At 31.5% G+C, this 18,752-nt stretch overlaps 1 protein-coding gene across 2 annotated transcripts in view; it reads left to right on the forward strand.

Annotated features, from left to right (window-relative positions):
* The window catches only part of LOC129231861 (uncharacterized), a 464,063-nt gene extending 449,254 nt beyond the window's left edge, over positions 1–14,809 (forward strand). Inside the window, exons 10-13 of one of the 2 annotated variants that reach the window (XM_054866245.1) lie at positions 7,216–7,336; positions 8,279–8,387; positions 11,126–11,398; positions 13,355–14,809. In XM_054866245.1, coding sequence (XP_054722220.1) covers positions 7,216–7,336; positions 8,279–8,387; positions 11,126–11,398; positions 13,355–13,633 — 782 coding nt within the window. In that variant the 3' untranslated portion in view covers positions 13,634–14,809. The remainder of the gene's footprint in view (positions 1–7,215; positions 7,337–8,278; positions 8,388–11,125; positions 11,399–13,354) is intronic. The other variant, XM_054866246.1, reaches the window with a different exon arrangement.
* The last annotated feature ends 3,943 nt before the right edge of the window (positions 14,810–18,752 follow it).

The raw sequence follows: 18,752 nt of genomic DNA on the forward strand, positions 1-18,752 counted from the left end.
TAAATTTATGATTTGTCTTATGTGTGTATCGATTGTAAAACTATTTCAATGGTGTAGTTATTCAATAGTACTTGATATCATTCTAAACTACTTGGCTCATATTTTTGAGTAATCACATTGCTTATTGTTCTCATTTGACTGTCCTTGGCGTTACGCTGATTTTATTTTCCCCCCGTCCCCCTCTGCAGCACCACCGTCGACCGGCTCCTCCCGATGCTGCTCCTCTAGCGAAAACCTTCTCCAGGTTACGTCCATATCCTACACACACACGCATGCAAACATACACCTACACACACACAAGCCCACATACACACACCCACACACTCGTGCCTGGACACAGACACAAACACACACGCCCACACACCACCACACACGTCTACATATACACACTCGTGATTGCGAAAAACATAATTTGAATTCAAAATGTCAAAATTCAAATTATTTTTTTTTTTCTACGCTGTCGGGTTTTTTGCTTTTATTTAATAATTCTTTATCAAGTGAAACCGTTCGCAGCTGCTAGTCGCGGAGTTCGAGAACAGACAGTAAGTCCGAAAATAGCGATTTTCCGTTTATTAATGTATTGTATGTAAAATCTTATTCCGCATCGAGTCATTTGAACAGAAATCTTTAAAAAAAAATTAAATCCTTTGTAAATATTAGCCAGTATGTGTCTCATCCTTTGAAAGGGCCAGACAAACGTTTTCCATCTCTCCTGAAACTAGAGATTATGTGATTTACGTTAGTCTGGCTCTGAGGTTTAGTCAGGAAGAACATCATTTTGTGGGAGCCCTGTAGTTTTCACGGTTTTATGTCAAATTTGTAAAAAAAATCACCTAAATTCGAAAAGAAGCGCAAGAAGAGCTTCCGAGAACTCCAATGCAACTTAAGCCCAGTGTGCACCAACTTTCTTACTCAGTAAGTACTTTGTAAATTCTGTACCTCAGAACCAGAAAGACGCAAGTCCAAAAATTGTGATTTCCCGTTTATTAGTGCATTGTATGTAATCACGCATCGAGCCCTGTGAACGTAATTCGTAAGGAAAAAAAAATCCGTTTCAGTTTGTTAACAGGGTTAAAAGAGTGCGTTTCCTATCCTTTGAATGCGTTAGAAAAAAGTTTTTCCCCCTCTCATGTAAAATTATCACAATGTGACTTACGTCCTTCTGGCTCTGAGGTACAGAATTAAGATACTGCAAGCGCGTAACGGTTACAGTCACGTAATTCCTACTACCACGGTTATAAAAAAATAGGTAATTCCTCTTATTTTTCTGTTCTTTACTATATTCGGATTACGTCTGCATAATTGCGGGGGTTGCTTTTTTTCCCTTTGCAATTTTTCTATTTTCTATTGCCATACTGCAATACTTAATAAATTCTAAACAATATACAGCGAAATTCCGTTACAACGAATACCAATACAACGAAATATCCCATTCAACGAAATAAATTTTAGTCCCGATTTAATCTTCATTGCATAACATGAATTCCATTACAACAAATTTCCCATTACAACGAACGAAGTTCGTTATAACGGGATTTCACTGTATATGCAGTTGAGAAGCCAACAGATGACCTCTGGATAAGTGGATTGCTGATTTATTGAACAGATCTCGATTTTGATTGCTCCAATCCAATGGCCGTTGCTGAGAATGACGAACGTGTTTAATGAATCTGCCGCTCTGTTCTGTCAATAATCAAAGTTTGGAGATGCCGTTGTGTGATTTGGAGATGCACCTCATGGCATTACCCGAGCTATTAATACCAAACTTTCATTTTACGTCAACGAGGCAGGAAGTACAAAATATGTAACTACCATCAATTAAATTCTTACTCGTATGGACACGTAAATAGTATTAGAATCATTGGCTCAAAAATAATTTTTGTCCCACAAATTTCTTTTAATGAGGTTCTTAACATCATTCTCAGTGAGATCTCTCCATTTTATGAACTATCAGTACACGCTCAATCAGGGATATTTCTCCATTTCATTAACTATCAGTACACGATCCATCAAGGTGATTTCTTCGTCTTATAAACTACCAGTACACGATCAGTCGGGTAGATCTCTCCTATTTATAAACTATTAGTGCACGAGCAATCGGGGAGATCTTCCCCAATCGGTTACTTAAGCGTTAATAATGCGCGGGGGCTAGCTTGTATTCAGACCCAATTTCGACCAGACAAAACATTCAGCTCTTTATGTGATGGAGTTAATTTGAATAGACTGATTAATTAATTGATCGATACTTTTATTTATTTACTTTTTGGAACATAGCGTCAATTTTAAATTTTGCTTTTTCGTTGATCTCCGCGCACTATTCCCGTTTATAAAAGTGAACCCGGGGACCGTGTAGCTGGTAATCCGAATCCTGAACTGAATCATTTTGATTTATCAATGTTGTTTCGGCATTAAAGTGTGCATTTAAAACATAATGCCCTGCTATATTCGTTGACTAGTAAGGGAGACTGTTGTACTTTGAACCACTTCTAAAACTTTTTGGTTTTCAAAAAAAGAATATGTGATTTTTATGGTTTTTAGTTATTAAAACTTAACTTCAAGTCTTTTTGCATAAGTAAAAAAATATTTCGGATTATAAAAAAAATATTTTTCTATTTTTGTATACTTTTCACAAATTTTATGTAATTTGGTCCATGGTACCAGATGCTCGTGTACCTTGAGACAAACCCCTTGTACTTGCTTAACTGCATAATTTACATTGTAATCAAGTTTATTGGACCCACTTTCATTCAACTTTCTAAAATGCCTAGTAATGGTTGACCTGCTTACTTTGAATACTTTTTCGGCCTTTCTAAGTCATTTTTTTTTTTTTTTTTTTGTCAGGATCATTACTTCTTACTGCTTCAATGGCATTTTGCAATGCTTCAACATCTACTGGATCCCCCTTGATTCCAGTTTTACTTCGAGGCATGATGAAATCCTACCTAAAAAAAAAAAAAAAAAAAAAAACCTCACTTCAATCTATTGTACCTTGATCCAGTGGTTCAAGGTACAAGATGGAGCTTGGTTTCAAGGTACACGAGGGTGCATGTTTATACAAAAGTGGCTACCCTAACCTAACAGCTACGTAAAAAGTAAAAACTAAATGTTGAATACACTTATCGAGAGATAGGCAATAGATATAATGGTCAATCAGTTGGGTAACACTAGTCTTTAAAAGTCCAATTTCATTTAGGTAACACTGGAATTATTTACTTATATTTACACAAATCACAAAACAATCACTGTCCACATAAAAGTTAGAGTTTCAACCTACAACTCACTCTGGCAGGTGGAGAGACTGTCATGGCAGACATAGTACCGTGATTCCTCACTAGGTAAAAGCGCTAGCTGATTAGACTGCATAGCGCAAGGTATACGCCATGGTCAAGGTACAACAGTCTCCCCTACACCGTGAAGTGGACGCCCCACTCCTTTGTCCATAGTTCTCATAATTCAAGAGTTATAGAACAATGAATTTCTAATATGTTTGCGAAAAAAATTTATTAATTAATCAACACACTTATACAAAGATTATGAAAACTGACAGCTAATTTGCCTCTAAGCAGTTTTTTCCCGAATAGCGGTCAGGAAAACTTCTCCAAAATGTTTTTCCACTATTCGGTCAGGATGTTCTCGTGATTAGCACATGCATCGAAACATATTCTGTTATGATCTCATGCGCTCCGGCGCAGACACCCTCATTGCACCACCTGAGAGTGTCCAGTGGTGTAGCTAGGGGGAGAATAGGGGGGGACATATCCTCCCCGTGAAGCAACATAATTATATGTAAAACACACATGCAAGGGCCAAGTTGCGTTTTTCCGCCTGCAATTTCGAAAAATTTCATATGCCCCCCCACCCGAAAAAAAAAATTTCTTGCTGTGCCACTCACCTTTTCACCTTTTTGGGAGGAATGCCACTATCGGGAAAAATGCGTGCTGCTTTCAATTTTTTCTACATACTTAACTAATGCATTGTGACCAAGATGAAACTTCTGCATATTTCTTTTGACTGCTCGTATCTTACATATAGAAATATAACTACTAGGATTTAGCGTCATTGGGACATTCCAGGTTTACATATAGTGGTTACCATGTTGGCGCGATTCAGTCTTAGCGGAATTTTTAATTTGTGTATGAATACCACAATTAGTATAAGAATAACACTTAAAATCGTCATTAAATTTCAAAACGAAAGTCTGCCTTTTCCGATCATATTTCTGTTGCAAAAAATAAGTATTTAGTGGTAAAAAGAGAATCAAAAGAGAAAATTGAAAATTCTTTGTAGCGTTAGCATTTTAGCAACACACGCACATTAGCATGTTAGATTTGTATGCTGTTTAAGTATACTATAGTATTCCTAGTAGACACTGAACACGTCCATAAAATAGTATGATGAACACATAACAATTATTCTTAATATTTTGCTCGTTCATTTTTTGCATCTGCCGATCTACCAATTTAATACCACCTTTCAGTGCCCAAAAGGTTTCCTACATCTGCTCTGCACTATACTTAAGTTTTATTGAGCAATCAAGATTGCTTATTGATTTCACTTTGCCCTGAGTTTTATTCGTTTTTTATTTCGTAGATATTGAGTCATGCGACTCATTACTTTGCGTGGCGGATAGAAGGTGGATAAGGCGATGTCGTGTTATCATTTGCTTGACATTCTTTTTTTTTTTTTTTAACTTATTCGGTTATTTTTAGATCAAACTGTAATTGGCATATGGAGAAATTATGCCAAAAGTTTCTATACAAAATCAAGGGCGAATCCAACTCAAATGGAAAGGGGTGGGGCCCCTCATTTGAGCAATCAGGAGACGGGTAAGTCGCCCCCCTCCCCTCCAGATTTTGAAAACAATAAATATGCATTTTGTTGTTTTTCTCTATAAAATGCATTGAGTGTATACCCGTTGTTGCAAACTCCCCCCCCCCCCCAGGAAATTTCGAAATGGCGCGCCTGAGGGAGACACTTTTCTAAATTTAAATTGTTTCACTATGTATGGTGTAATAACATACTTTTGCGGAAGAAATTGAATTTTTATGTGAGGAGTTTGGAGAAGGGAAGTTTTTTGATGCTGTATTACATTACATTATCTTCATATCGGTATTAACTCAACTAAGCATCAATAACTTTACCTTTTCAATATTTATAAAGAAGGAATATGCACTTTTAAAATCAACCAAAAAGTTACTAGAACCGAACTCATCGGTAAATTTAGAAACTGAAACAATGTCAATCAATCAATTTTTTAAAATATCTTTTTTTTTTTAATTTTTGGTTTGTCTTTAATATTTTTTATTTTGGAAGGGGGCAACTGCACTACCTTGCCCTTCTGCATACGCCCATACACAGAGTCAAATAATATAACCTTGTTTTTTACGTAACTGAATTTCAAACACATTGTGTTTCTGTATTAATTTGTAAATAATATTTATACTATACATTTTCAACTAGGAGTTCGCCTAAAATTAAATGAACCAATTTTCCTGTACACCAATATCGATTTTATAACATCAGGCTAAATTTGACTCAGGCTGCAAATTACTTCCGATATACCTTTTTAACAATTAAAACAGTTTTCGGAAAATTAGTCTCTTCATGTATAAAGAAAATTATTTGTCACAATATGAAAATAAAAATTATGTTAATTTATATTTAATTCAGTTCTTCAATCTGTTAGGCTTCATGTTTCAGTACATTCCAACTATTAAATTTTTGGCAGAACATTTTAAATCAAGTCCTTTTTTCCCCAATATTTAAGCGAACAAACGAAAGAGAAAGAAATTATAGAGCAGAATTACATCAGAAATTTCCCTTATGTAAAATTTCGAGCATAAATAGGTTTTTGACGCCAAAATACAAGTTTTTCTGTCATTACTTTTTGGGGCAAAAAGTTTGAATTTCTCCTGCAGGCGCCAATATCAAAATATATTTGAATTGTTCAGAAAATACCTTTAGAAGAGCAGTTTTTATCTGTATTCCGCGTCTAAAACTCCTTCCATTAAAGTTTATTCAAAGCAAATCCGTCTTTTGGTTCAGTGTTTACGAATGCTACTTTTTTTTTTCTTCTTAGGCGCTAATGTTGCGTCTTTTTCTTAAGCTGTTCAAATCGAAAGAAAAAATAACTAAAACCAAAGAAAATATAGTAATAAAATACGGAAATACGGTGAGCCTGACCGAGAGCTTTCGAATAAAAAATGCTTTTTTTCGAATAGGATTGCTCTGTCCAAAGCTGTTAGAGCGGGAGGAGGGCGCAGACACATTCTCCCATCTCATAACTGTGCTTTTTTTTTTACTTTCCGTATCTGATTTATTTATTCGCCTCATTTATTCTATCGCATTTATTGTTAAATTATTAAGTATCCTTTTTTATGTAATTTTTCAGAAATATGAAATTTTTAGCATTGGGACTCCCCCCCCCCCACACACACCAATATATAATTGCTTCTTTGCAGTCATACCGATGGAATAATAAACGACATGATCTTGCCGTCAATTTTGCACTGTTTTTATTCTCTTATCTCGTCTGTTGGAAGTAGCGAGCAGTTTTACAACCATTTTTGGTCAGCCTTATTATCCATCAAGGTACTAATAGAAATAAACAAGCCATTTTTATTTTGTTATGCCATTTAAAATGTATTAGAATAATATAGTTTAGTTCTTAACAAATAGGTGTTTAGTGTGGGTTTTTAGGTTGTCTAATTCAGCCTCCCTGCTCCAACTCTGCTTGGGGACAGATTTGCCGCTCAAGCTTTCTTGAATTTGCTAACAAGTATCACTATAAAAATCAAATTTATTGTTTTTTAACTTCTGGGTTAGGATTTTTATTAACCGGCGTCTTCTATCTTTTTTCAATGGGGGGGGGGGGGGGGCGCAAAGTCTTTCATTTTCACCAAAAATTAATAGAAAAAAAAAACGCACACAAAATGCACCGAAATGTATATGATTTATTGCTAATCTTTGAAAGAAGCTCATATAACATGCGAAAGAACTAAAGCAAAATTGTATGTCATGTTGTAACAATTAATAAAAATAAATAAATACAATACATTTTTTATTTTAGTCGTAAAAATTGTTTTGTATATATTATTAATTTTAGTAACTTTGGGAAATGTTAAATGAAATGAATTAAATAAAAATACAAAAAATCCTGGAAGCTTTTCGAAATGTAATACTATACAAATATATTTCATTTTATTCAATTTACAGTTCCAACATCTCATCACAAAACGATGTATGACTACTTGGATGGCCTCTATGAGCTTGAAATATGTGAACAATCCAAATTTCAGAACACAGAATGTCCAGAAACGAATGAAAATATGAAATGGTAAATAATTGTCATTTTTTTTCTCGATTTTTTTCCTTTTGCATTTTTATCACTTAAGATCGCAATTAAGTCAAAACTTAAAACAACTATGAAAGTTTATCTTTCGTTAATCAATGGCAGTTATTTCTTAAAAGCTCTGAATTCTGTCTTGGTTAAACAGTTATCTCAATAACAGGATTTCTCGAAGTTATTTCGTTAACATCATAAATTAATTCTTTCACAAAATTAGCAGCTACAGCAAGATACAATAGGCAGGAAAATTAGCATGCAACTAATTTTTCTGCCTATTTCTGCGCTCCAAACGTTGCAAATAATTTCCCTGCTGATTGTATCTAATGGCAGATCTCAATGGTAATCTTATTAATAATGCATTCACAGGCATAATTAGTAATGTTTTGTTTACTTTGAAAATTTCGCAATTAATAAAAACTGATGTCATGTTTTCATTATTCGTAAGCTTTTCAAGTATTTGTAAAGTTTTTATGTGAATTGCTTTCCTTTAAAAAGTGTATGCACAAATAAGAAACCAGTTAGTTTAGGCGAGATAGATAATTTTTGCAACATATGACCGCTTAAAATTTTAATATGTGATCAAACGAGAATAAAGTTTTAGAAAGTTCTATATGATTTTTAATATTTAAGTTTGAATTATAATTTTGAAAAATGAATGTCTGTAGAATATATTCATGATAAAATAATTTTGAGAATACTTATTTTTACGTTCACTGCATTCAACGTGAAAGAAGAAATGAAATCTTGAGATGGATTTTCAACTCAAATCTCTTGAACAGAGAGGAAAAATGCAAGTTTTCTTTAAAAGTTGCAGCAAAATTTATAAGTTTTTATGAAACTAAAAAATGACATTTAATAATTATGTAGTTTGTAATGTGATTTATTAGATTCTTCTTATGCAAAATATTAATATTTTGTAAATACTTTTAGTGAAACAATTCAGATGAACAATGAAAAATTAGAGTCGAAAATAGTCAATAATCAAAATGCAGAAACAACTGATAATCAAACCGATGAAGATGATTTGAAAAGTCGGAAAGTAAGTAACTTTTTTTATTTGTTTTTGCATGAATTTAAAATTTTACTATACAGTAGACTCCCGATCATCCGCGAGCGGTTTATCCGCGGGGCGGATTATCCGCGAATCAATCAACAATCACGAACATGTATTTTCGCAGTATAAAGTGAATACCAGTGGCTGTTTTTTTTTTGGAAAAATTGTAAATTTACACTCGGTTGTTTTTGCTTGATTGATTGATTTAATTTATTATTATTATTATTATTATTGTGCGTTCTTCATCGTACATACACTTGTTTGTTATTTGTGCAAAAATACAAAACATTTGTACTGTACTCTATATATATTTTCACTGTTTGCAGAAAGTGTTATGCATCAATACAGTTAAAAATTTGAGATAGGACAATTTTTACCTGATTTGTCCCCCATTTTAGTCTTTTTGCGGTTATCCGCGATTTTTATTAACCGTGGCACTTGTGCCACCCAATTCCGCGGATAATCGGGAGTTTACTGTACTGCTGAATTTTAATGAGAAAGTATCTAATGTGTAGCAACACCAAAAGAGGAAAAAAACGATCCATAATGGGTGTCCAAGTAATTTTAGTGCAGGAAAAAGTAATATAAAAAGAGTTTTGAAGTAATGTATTAAAAATAATGAATAAATAAAATGTCGAAAATGTCAGTGCTTATTTTTTTTAGGGGGATGCACGGATAAGCAAATTCATTACTGATCAATCGGCTATAGATAATCGACCGATTAATGATCATAATGAGTGCTTTTAATACTACCAATTTCTCCATCTTATTTTTTGTCTTATAATTTAAATTTTAGAAATAGTTTATTGTGTATTTCTGAGAGACAATTTATTTGTCTCCTCTTTCATAATGTTCCCAAAAAATTTTTAAAATTTCATCCAGTTTCTTTGAGCCAATTTTCATGTTATTGTTAGTAAAATTACATTATGTTTACTAGACATGAAAACTTAAAAATTAAGCAGGCTAACTTAGGAGTACTTTTATTTTAAATTTCTTTTTTTTAATTATTAGTGGCCAAGACTTTTTTTCTTTATAAAAATTATAAGTTTATCAAAAAGCACTATACTGAAGGTAAAAGGTTTCGACACATGAAAAAATTTTGCAACATTGTATAAATGTGTAAATTTAATTAAAATATGGAGGAGGGAGAAACATTACTTAAACCATCAGTTTGTAAAATAATAATAATTAAGAATGTACGTTATTTTCTTAAAAATCAAATACTTAATAATAATTTTTGTTGAATCAAAAATTAACTTTAAAGAGTAAGTTCTAAAATATATGATGTAATCAAATGAATAGTTAGAAAGAACAAAATAACTGGGGGAAAAAAATTTATCATCAAAGCTGGAGTGAGGGTATCATAACATAAATTTTGGAAATTATCCATTAATATTTCATTCAGTTTTATGCACTTTCTAAACTATTTGTTTTGTCTTTACTCTGTACACTTTCCTACTAAACGTTAAAGTTATGCTTGCAAAAAATCACATTTTTTAATTGTAAACAAATGTTATTAATCATAGTTTCTTGTTGAAGAAATGCTTAAAAAATTACTTTGAAAAATATTTGTCCTGCGGATTAATTGGCAAAATTTGGCTGATTAAAAATACTCAGCAAAGAGTCCAATTAATCGGCTCATTCCTACTTATTTTATAATCATATTTTTGTGTAGTGTCAAACAAACAATAATAAATAAAAGAACTTGATTGCACTTTTTGTAATGGCTACTTTAACCTTCCAACCACAATTTGGCTATAAACAATATGATGAGTTGGCAGTGTAACAAACAATAGCTGAAATGAATAACTTGGGTGTTTTCAAAATTGCATTAAGTGGAAAATAAGTTTCCTGCAGTTTTTTTCTCAATATTAGAGTTGGTGAAAAAAAAAATTAAAAAATGCTTAGATCCTCAACTTTCATAAAATATTTGAACATTGAATTCTGTATTGCTTATACTAATTAAACATATTTTATGAAATGAATAACTTATGCAAACATTCTTATAATTTACAACAGTTTACTCTTTTTATACAACTCGGTAATTAAAATTGAGCATGTATTTTACTTAAAAAATTTGGATGAATTCACTTTTGCGGTATACTAAATATCAGAAGGGCGAGAACTCTGAAAACTTTCGAAGTCAACTTATGTTATGATTCTGTCGCCTCGGTTTCTAGTCTGAAATTCAATATAAAAGAAGTGTTTCATGAACACAAAATATTCAGATTTCATTCTACAGCACCAATGAAATATAATATTTTGTGTTTAGATAAAACCAAATGAAAGAGGTTAGAAGAAGCATTTTAATCAGGGCTGCCCTCCAAGGGGCCTGGCTCAGGCTACACTGTTGGAGATGTTTTTATAGAAATTTATTTATTCATTTTTGGGGAGTGCTCCATCTCTCTTGGGAGAATGACCACCCCGTTTATATAATGTATTTGTAAACTGTTACTATATTAATGTTGCAGAAAATGTTAATGTGCTTTGACAAATTAAAAGTTTTCATGATAATTTGATAAATTGTAAAATAAAAAGTGACTAATAAGATTGTTTGTTTCTGAATGTTGCTTTTAAAAAATAATTTTTTATAATTATATAATTTATTAAATAGATAAATTTTTTTAAATATATTCCAACATATTTATTGTATTCAGTGATTTGTATCTTTATCATTTTCAAGTGATATTCACCAAAATGTTTTATTTTTCTTCTTTTTTTAGGAGGAACTAATTCTGAGCATAGGCAAAAAAGTTGATACACTTAAGATACAACAAAATAGTGTTAAGGAAGAAATAATCAAAAATGAAATGTTTGGTCAAGAAATATCAAATCGTTTGGGAAAGCTCGCAAAGCCAAATGAACTAGAAAAGTTTAATCTTCATGTGGAAGAAATGGAAAAAATTCTTAGTTTGCTTCTTTCTCTTTCTGGACGTTTAGCCAAAGCTGAAAATATTTTGGAAAATTTACCAAAAGAAAGTAATCTTGAGGAAAAGGTAGGTGTTGGTATTTCATGAACAACTGAATGTCTATTAATGCCATAATTATTTCTAAACATATTTTTAGCGGGATGTTTATACATTAGTGTTGGGGTTTGTAATGGGTCTGCTTATTGGCTCCTCACCACTGCAAAGAAATGGCCCAAGGGACTTGCAACCATTCTCAAATACCTCAATTCTTTTACCTTACCTCAATACACAAGATTGCCATTAGCACCCAGGTTCCCACACTTTTCCAAGTTGTAGCACTCTTTGATGAAGAATTAGATTTTACCAGGGCACCCTCGGTCATTCATTTTTTCTTTTTTTTTTTAGTGGAGCCCAAGCTTTTTTTACCTGAGGGCCACACCTCTAATCAAAATCATTCTTTTGGGACAGAGCACATATAAAATTTCAAAATATTTAATTTTTCCAAATAAAACATGATATTGTTATCATTATTTGATGTAGTTTATTAATTGCATCTGTTTATCAGAAAGCAATTTCTGTACATGTTCCAAATTTGTGACTAATTGCGGTTTTCAATTTATAACATTGAACAAAACAACAGCCCAAAAGAATCGGTTTTAAGGGCCGCATGTGGTCTAGGGGCCGTAGGTTAGGCACCACTGATATATATGATATACATACACCATTGAAACTTTATTACACTCCTTGTCTCCCCCTGCAACACCCACTTTGGGAACCTCTGCATTAGCACATGAGAATTCTGATGCCTAGTTTCCCATTAGTGGAGGCACCTTGACTCTTACAATGCATATTTCAGTACTTAAAATTTCGTCAAAACCATTCAAGCTAAATTGGTACTTAAATGATCTATAAAAGATTTTAATCATACAACATGGATGCTGATGATTTTCTGCATTTTTCTATACTGACTTTGATGAGGTTAGAACCCACAATTTCTGATGTGAGAGGCCAATGTCTCCATTAAGCCCTCTTGCTAATTTGTTCTTTTAATGAAATAAATCGATCATCAAAAAAATATTGGAAGAAATAAGCAAGCACACATCTAATCTTGAATCCAGTGAAATCTTTATCATAATGACTTATTTTTTTTAAGAGTAGCTTACAACTAACTGATTAGATGTAGTAAAGGCATGGCTACTTCAGGAATTTTTCAAGTGACTTGCAAATTTTATGACTACTCCTCTTGCAACTTCTGTGTCTGTTAGAAGCAACCCATTAATTAACCACTTAACACATGCCCATGTAAGCGAGCAAAAGTTAATGGCAACTTTGCACATGCCTGTGTCTCACACAGGCGATCTTTTATCTCTCGTTATTTTATTTCTAATGTGGGCTGTGATCTGTTTGAGTAAAAATGGAGAGGCTAGATTATAATTATATTTACCATAGATGGCACATTTTTTTGCGTGGTGCATTTTGATGATTAGCTAGACGTTTGTTAGGAATTCTTTGTCATAAAGCAGCTTTTTTGGTGTGGAAAAAGTAATATGCACTTTTATTGTGTTAAGCTTGTAAGTCGGACAACATCTTTCATTTAAGTATTTTGAAATTACTCGTAAAAAATACACAAGTAGTAAATTAACAGATAATGGAACAATAAACGAATAAATAAGTGAATTAATAAATTATTGAATACATTCACCAAATGAACTATTTCACTTTGCCCGCATTCACTCGACTAATCGTATAAAACATTTAAAATATTAAAAAAAGCTTAAAATTAAGTCAATACTGTTGCCGAACATCAATAGGTTAAATTAATAATTTTTTGTTAATAACTTTAAACTTTCCTTTACTTTGGTCTTCAGAGGTAACTTTTTCCTTACTGGAATAAACTACATATGTTACTATATAGTTAAAATAATAATAGATAGGTGGCACTAAAAATAAAGTAAATATTACACCATTTTACTAAGCCCTACATTCTCATGTATTGAAAATTAATACAGGTACTTATAGTATAAAATGTTTTCCTTTTTCCAGAAAATCTTAGAATCCAAAAGAGATAAACTAAAAGAACAGCATGAAGATGCCCGCAGGTTGAAAGAAAGTATTGATAGACGAAGCTTCCAAGTTTCTGCATTCCTTCGTCGATATTTCACAGATGATGAATATACTGACTATAATCATTTCCTTAAGATGAAAACTAAACTGATCATTGATATTAGAGAATTAGATGAGAAAATTCATTTGGGAGAAGAGCAGTTGGCTGCACTTAGCGTTGTAGCACATCTTTGGAAAAGTGCCAACTCATGTGATTAATTTAAATAATGGTAGAAGTGATTGTACTGTGTATCTTTTTTAAAAAATGATGATGTTAGCCAGTTTTGTTGGATAATGCTGCATTCAAATCTGTAACTTTTTTTTTTTGACGACTGCGTCTGCTGGTATCGGGCCAGTTAAGCAATATTGATGATTTAACATTATATGATGTTGCATGAATATTCTTTTTGAAATTTAACAAAAATAAAAAGTTCAAAATTACATGCTATTTAATTTATCAAATTTTACTTCTCACTCATTTGATCAATGATACCATTCATTATATGACGCTAAAAAACCTTTTTTAAGCTTCGTACATAATTTTGTTTAAAATTACATTTGATTCTAAAATAAGAATATTATTGCAACATCTTTTTAAAGCATTTCATTTATGGTGGTTGTGCCAATTGAAGATATGAGCTATGCATTACGTGAGGACTGACTGGCTGTGCCATTGTTATTGTTATGGTGAACTGTACATATACGGAAGTACTGTTCTATATATCATACATACATATGCATTTATGAATGTATGTATATGTATACTAGAGATGAATCTCTGTTGAATGTGCATTTATGCTGGAAAAATATATCAATCTGCCCTGCTTTTGTATGTTTATTTTTTCTTCTTTTTTTTTTAAATTTGGAAATACTATCCGGTGATGAAAGGAGTTGAATTCCATCTATGTGATTCCTAATTCTTTAGTACTATAATTAATACGTTTATAGGTTTGTGAATTTTTGTGTAGTCCTTTTATTCTGCTTTGAATGTAGTTGCCTTTTGCATGCATGCATATACATAAATATGTATACATAAAGTCAAAATGTTGTGTAACTTTTAATTCAACTTAATTATTTGAAAGTTATTTTAAGTTGAATTGGAATCGTTTTTAAATGCTTAATATTGCTATAGCTGTGATTTCTCATTCTTAAAATCATTATTAGGCATTTTTCTTCGTCAACTTAAAATTTTCATATGTATGAGGGCAGTATTATGTAATAAAATATAGCTGCTAGCTTATAATCTTTTATAAACAACTTTCTTTTTTATATTGCAAAAATAGTATTCTCATATCAATTCATTTTTATTTTATTGAAATTGGAAATGAAATCATTTGTTTTTTGTATTGATTGCTTCATTTGGGTTTTCCAAGCAATAAATGTACAGATTCATAATTTTTCTTTGCTTTGTCCTTTATGTAAATCTTTAACATTAACCCAATTCACAGTACATATGAATACCAAATTATTAAAGTGGTTAGTATCATTTAGTAAGCTGTATACAGCACGATTTAAAATGCCCCAGAAAATTCAGAATGTAGTTGACAAATAGTGATAAACGGTTAAGCGAGAGAAAGTTCTCTCTTTCCTTCAGCAAGCTGAGTTATAGAAACTTAAGTCCTGGTATCTCTATATAAACTGGTTCAATTATTCCTATTTTTAAAAGAAATAGCAAATAGTTCAAATAATACACAGCAACTGACTTCAAATATATTGAAAAAACCTTTTTGGAAACTTGAACAGCAATTTCGAATCAGTCATAATAAAGCAACGAAAGTTTTAGTATTTTTGCTTTTATATCTAATTTTATACAGCTACCTCTTTTTGCATAATATTTTGTCAGATTGAAATTATTGGAATCTTGAGAAGCCACTTGAGTTGCCAGACAGTTAAATTCAAAGAATATTTTTTCTGTTAGTCTAAGATAGGCGCTAATGACATGTTGCATTTGCATCCATCGAGAACTTTTATTTACTTTTATTAAATTTAATTGGTTTTAAACAGATTTTTTATTTTAAAAATACACTTTTAAATTGTAATAATTTTTGAATGTTGTGAAATAAAAATAACATTTTAAAAAATACAGGATGGTTAATATTTAAAACTAGCGTGTTTGGACCTACAAAGAACTTGTTCAAACAGATGTTTGTCATTGAAACTTGAAAAGGGGAAAGTTAGCCTAAAGTGGATAGATCACAATTTTTAAAGAATAAGATAGGTGATGCCTACAGTTTCATGCATATTTTCCCAGCAATTGGTGGTTTATTTTTATTTATTTATTTATTTATTTTTTTTGTATAAACAGCTTTTCAGAAGTATTACAATCAGCAAATAATGTTTAAAAAAATTGCTCTATTAAATTAAGTTTTGACTACAGAATATTTATATATTATTTTGTAATGGTATGATATGAACTCTTAGTGATGGCTAAGGAACAGGCATATGAAACGGCTTACAAAAAAAGACAGGTCGATTTCTTTTTGGAGTAAATTTAGGTGCAGTGAAAACGGATCAGGTCAAGAGAATCATTGCATCACTTTGCCCAACAAAGTAGGACATTTATTTTATTTCACATAATTGCATGCTTCTATTGATGTTCAGAAAAAATATGACAACTAAGCCATATTATGTCAATTAGGGTGGAGCTTATTTTTAAAGTATGAAAGTATCATCTTCTCACCCCCTAATTTGGTTCCTTTTTATGAAAAAAAAAGGCAACATTTTAGCACAATCTAACGATATTTAGAGGTAGCTCAATGATGGGAAAGTTTTTAATGCACATCAATGGTCTGCAACACATAAGACTAACTAAATGATAACATTAAAAACAAGCATACATTACTTCAATTTCTCATTTTAAGCCATAAGGCATCACTAAACTACGTAAAACTATAAATTGTACAATAAAAAATTTAGATCAGCCATTTTGTATTGCAATCATAGAATGTATTAACTACCGTTAATAAAACTTTTGAAATATATTTTTTAAAATTTAGTTTTTAGAAATATGGGTATTTTAGATTACATTTGAAGGGTTTTTTTTTTTTTAAATTATTAAGGTTAGTTAATTATCTGAAACCAATGAAAATAAAGTCTATTAGACTTTAGCAGTTTAGCTTACCTAATTGCTAGAAAAAAAATAGCAAATTTAATAAATTGTAATTCTGATAGAAAATTAATCCATAATCTTACTGAAAAAGAGAAACTTGATTATTGACCAAGTTGCTGGGAAAGAAATATCAACTTTAAACAGTTAATACAGGAAAAGGTATAGCTGAATCTATTAAAGACTAGCAATGTGGATATGGCAGTATTTGTGCAATCTGTTTTGATAAAACCAGCGCAAACCCTAATAAGCTAAATAAACTTTTACCATGTGCATGAAAACATTAAGGACTAGATAATTAGTTCAGTCTTTGAAAAATACATGGCAATTATAACCTTTCCCGATGATTGCGCTGTTTAAACAATTTCAAGAATATTGGGATACTGAACCAAGAACTTCATTGAAGCTTATTGCATAGCTAGTAGTAAGTATAAGAATAAAGACAATCAACTATGCAAACAAAAACCGAAAACAAACAAACAAAAAATAAGGACATTGTAATGAATTTATGGAGCTCATGAATATCTTTTTTTTTTGCTGGTTCAGCAAGGAGTAATATTTATGTCATACTTTATACCTTATACAGGGTGTTCCATTTTAACCTGCAAGACCTTTATTTTTGTAACCATTAGTCCTAGATGTATACTTCCAAAATGTTCAAAATCAGATGCAGGGTTAAGATATTGAAAGTTTGAAGCAAAAATAAAAATGAGTCAGAAAATACAAAATTTAACTTTTTATATGGGCCCCAGGCCCCCTAATTTATATTTAGAGAAATCATCTCCATTGAAAAATAATTCCAACACAAAAACTTTGAAATTAGTACAACCAATATTCACCGAGATATGAAACGCAGCGTTTTGTGACTAAGAACACTTTTCACTTGCCCTCAATAACACCTTTTGGGGGAAAATACAGTGGTTTACAAGTGTTTGAAATTATATGTGTGCACAGAGCTACCTCAATTAATTTTTCAAATTAATTGAGGTTTTTGTGCATGCGTATTTGTTTTTCCATATCACGGCATAACATTTGCATTATTTTTGAATAGCAATGAAAAATATAAATACCTCGTTTTTCTTACTTTGACGACCAGAAATTTTTCGGAAAGAGCGATAAGTTCCGATCTCATCTTCTATATGGTCCCTTAAAACTTCAACCTGGAATATCTGCTTGAGTTTTGGTCGCACAAATGTCAAGTTTTTTGTGTTAGTAATAGATTTCATTGGAGATTATTTCTCTAAATATTACTTAAAGGACCTAGGGCCTGTATAAAAAGTTAAATTTCATATTTTTTAACTCATTTTTATTTTTGCTTCAAACTTTCAACATCTTAACTCTGCATCTGTTTTTGATCATTTTTGCAATTGGAAGTATACATCTAGGACTAACGGTTGCGAAAATAAAGGTCTAGCAGTTTAAAATGGAACACCCTGTATAACCTAAAATATACCTTTATACCTTATGTAAGCCACAATTATATAACCTATAATTATGACTTAAGACATCCACCATGTCTGGTGGATGTCTTAATCTATATTTTCTTAAGATTTGGATATCCAAAGTTCAATTTAAATTAATTTCTAAAGGAGGACTAAGACAAATGCAAATTTTCATAATTTATAGATTTGAAAGCTTAGATGTCTGCACTGTAAACTTTCACGGTTTCTTATACTCATCTGTTTATGAGATCGCTAATTGAATAGTCATCAATAATTCAGCTTTTCAGAAGCAAATTCAAGTAATTTTCTAAATTACATGGGAAATACAATACAATTTGTTTGTTTAGCTTCATTTGACAGCTGTCAGTATATCACTAAAGACTGATGGTGCTGGGGAATGCAGTATAAAATGAAGTTCCTGCTAAAATAGAAATTACTCTAAAAATTCAGTGTTGAAATGAATTGAATTAATGATAAAATCTTAGAAGATTTTGTTGCAGATGAATCAGTGATATTGTACAAATTTCAAGTTGGATATCTGGAATGTATAACATTTAACAGAGTAAGAAGGAGGACTTGAAACAGATAAAGGATATAATTGAAGCCCAAGGAGATGTAAATAATCATATCAAATGCGAAATTGCTCTTATGGAAGATAATGGGTTAACCCGTGATGAAAACCAGCCATTCCGTAAGTTATTCAAGTCAAAGTTCCCTGTTAGCAGAGACAAAAGTTTTAGATTTTGCATAGTCAATACATTTTTAATTTAAAATAAATAGTCAATGTGTA

Source organism: Uloborus diversus, chromosome 10, assembly GCF_026930045.1.
Source record: "Uloborus diversus isolate 005 chromosome 10, Udiv.v.3.1, whole genome shotgun sequence".
NCBI classification, from domain to species: domain Eukaryota; kingdom Metazoa; phylum Arthropoda; class Arachnida; order Araneae; family Uloboridae; genus Uloborus; species Uloborus diversus.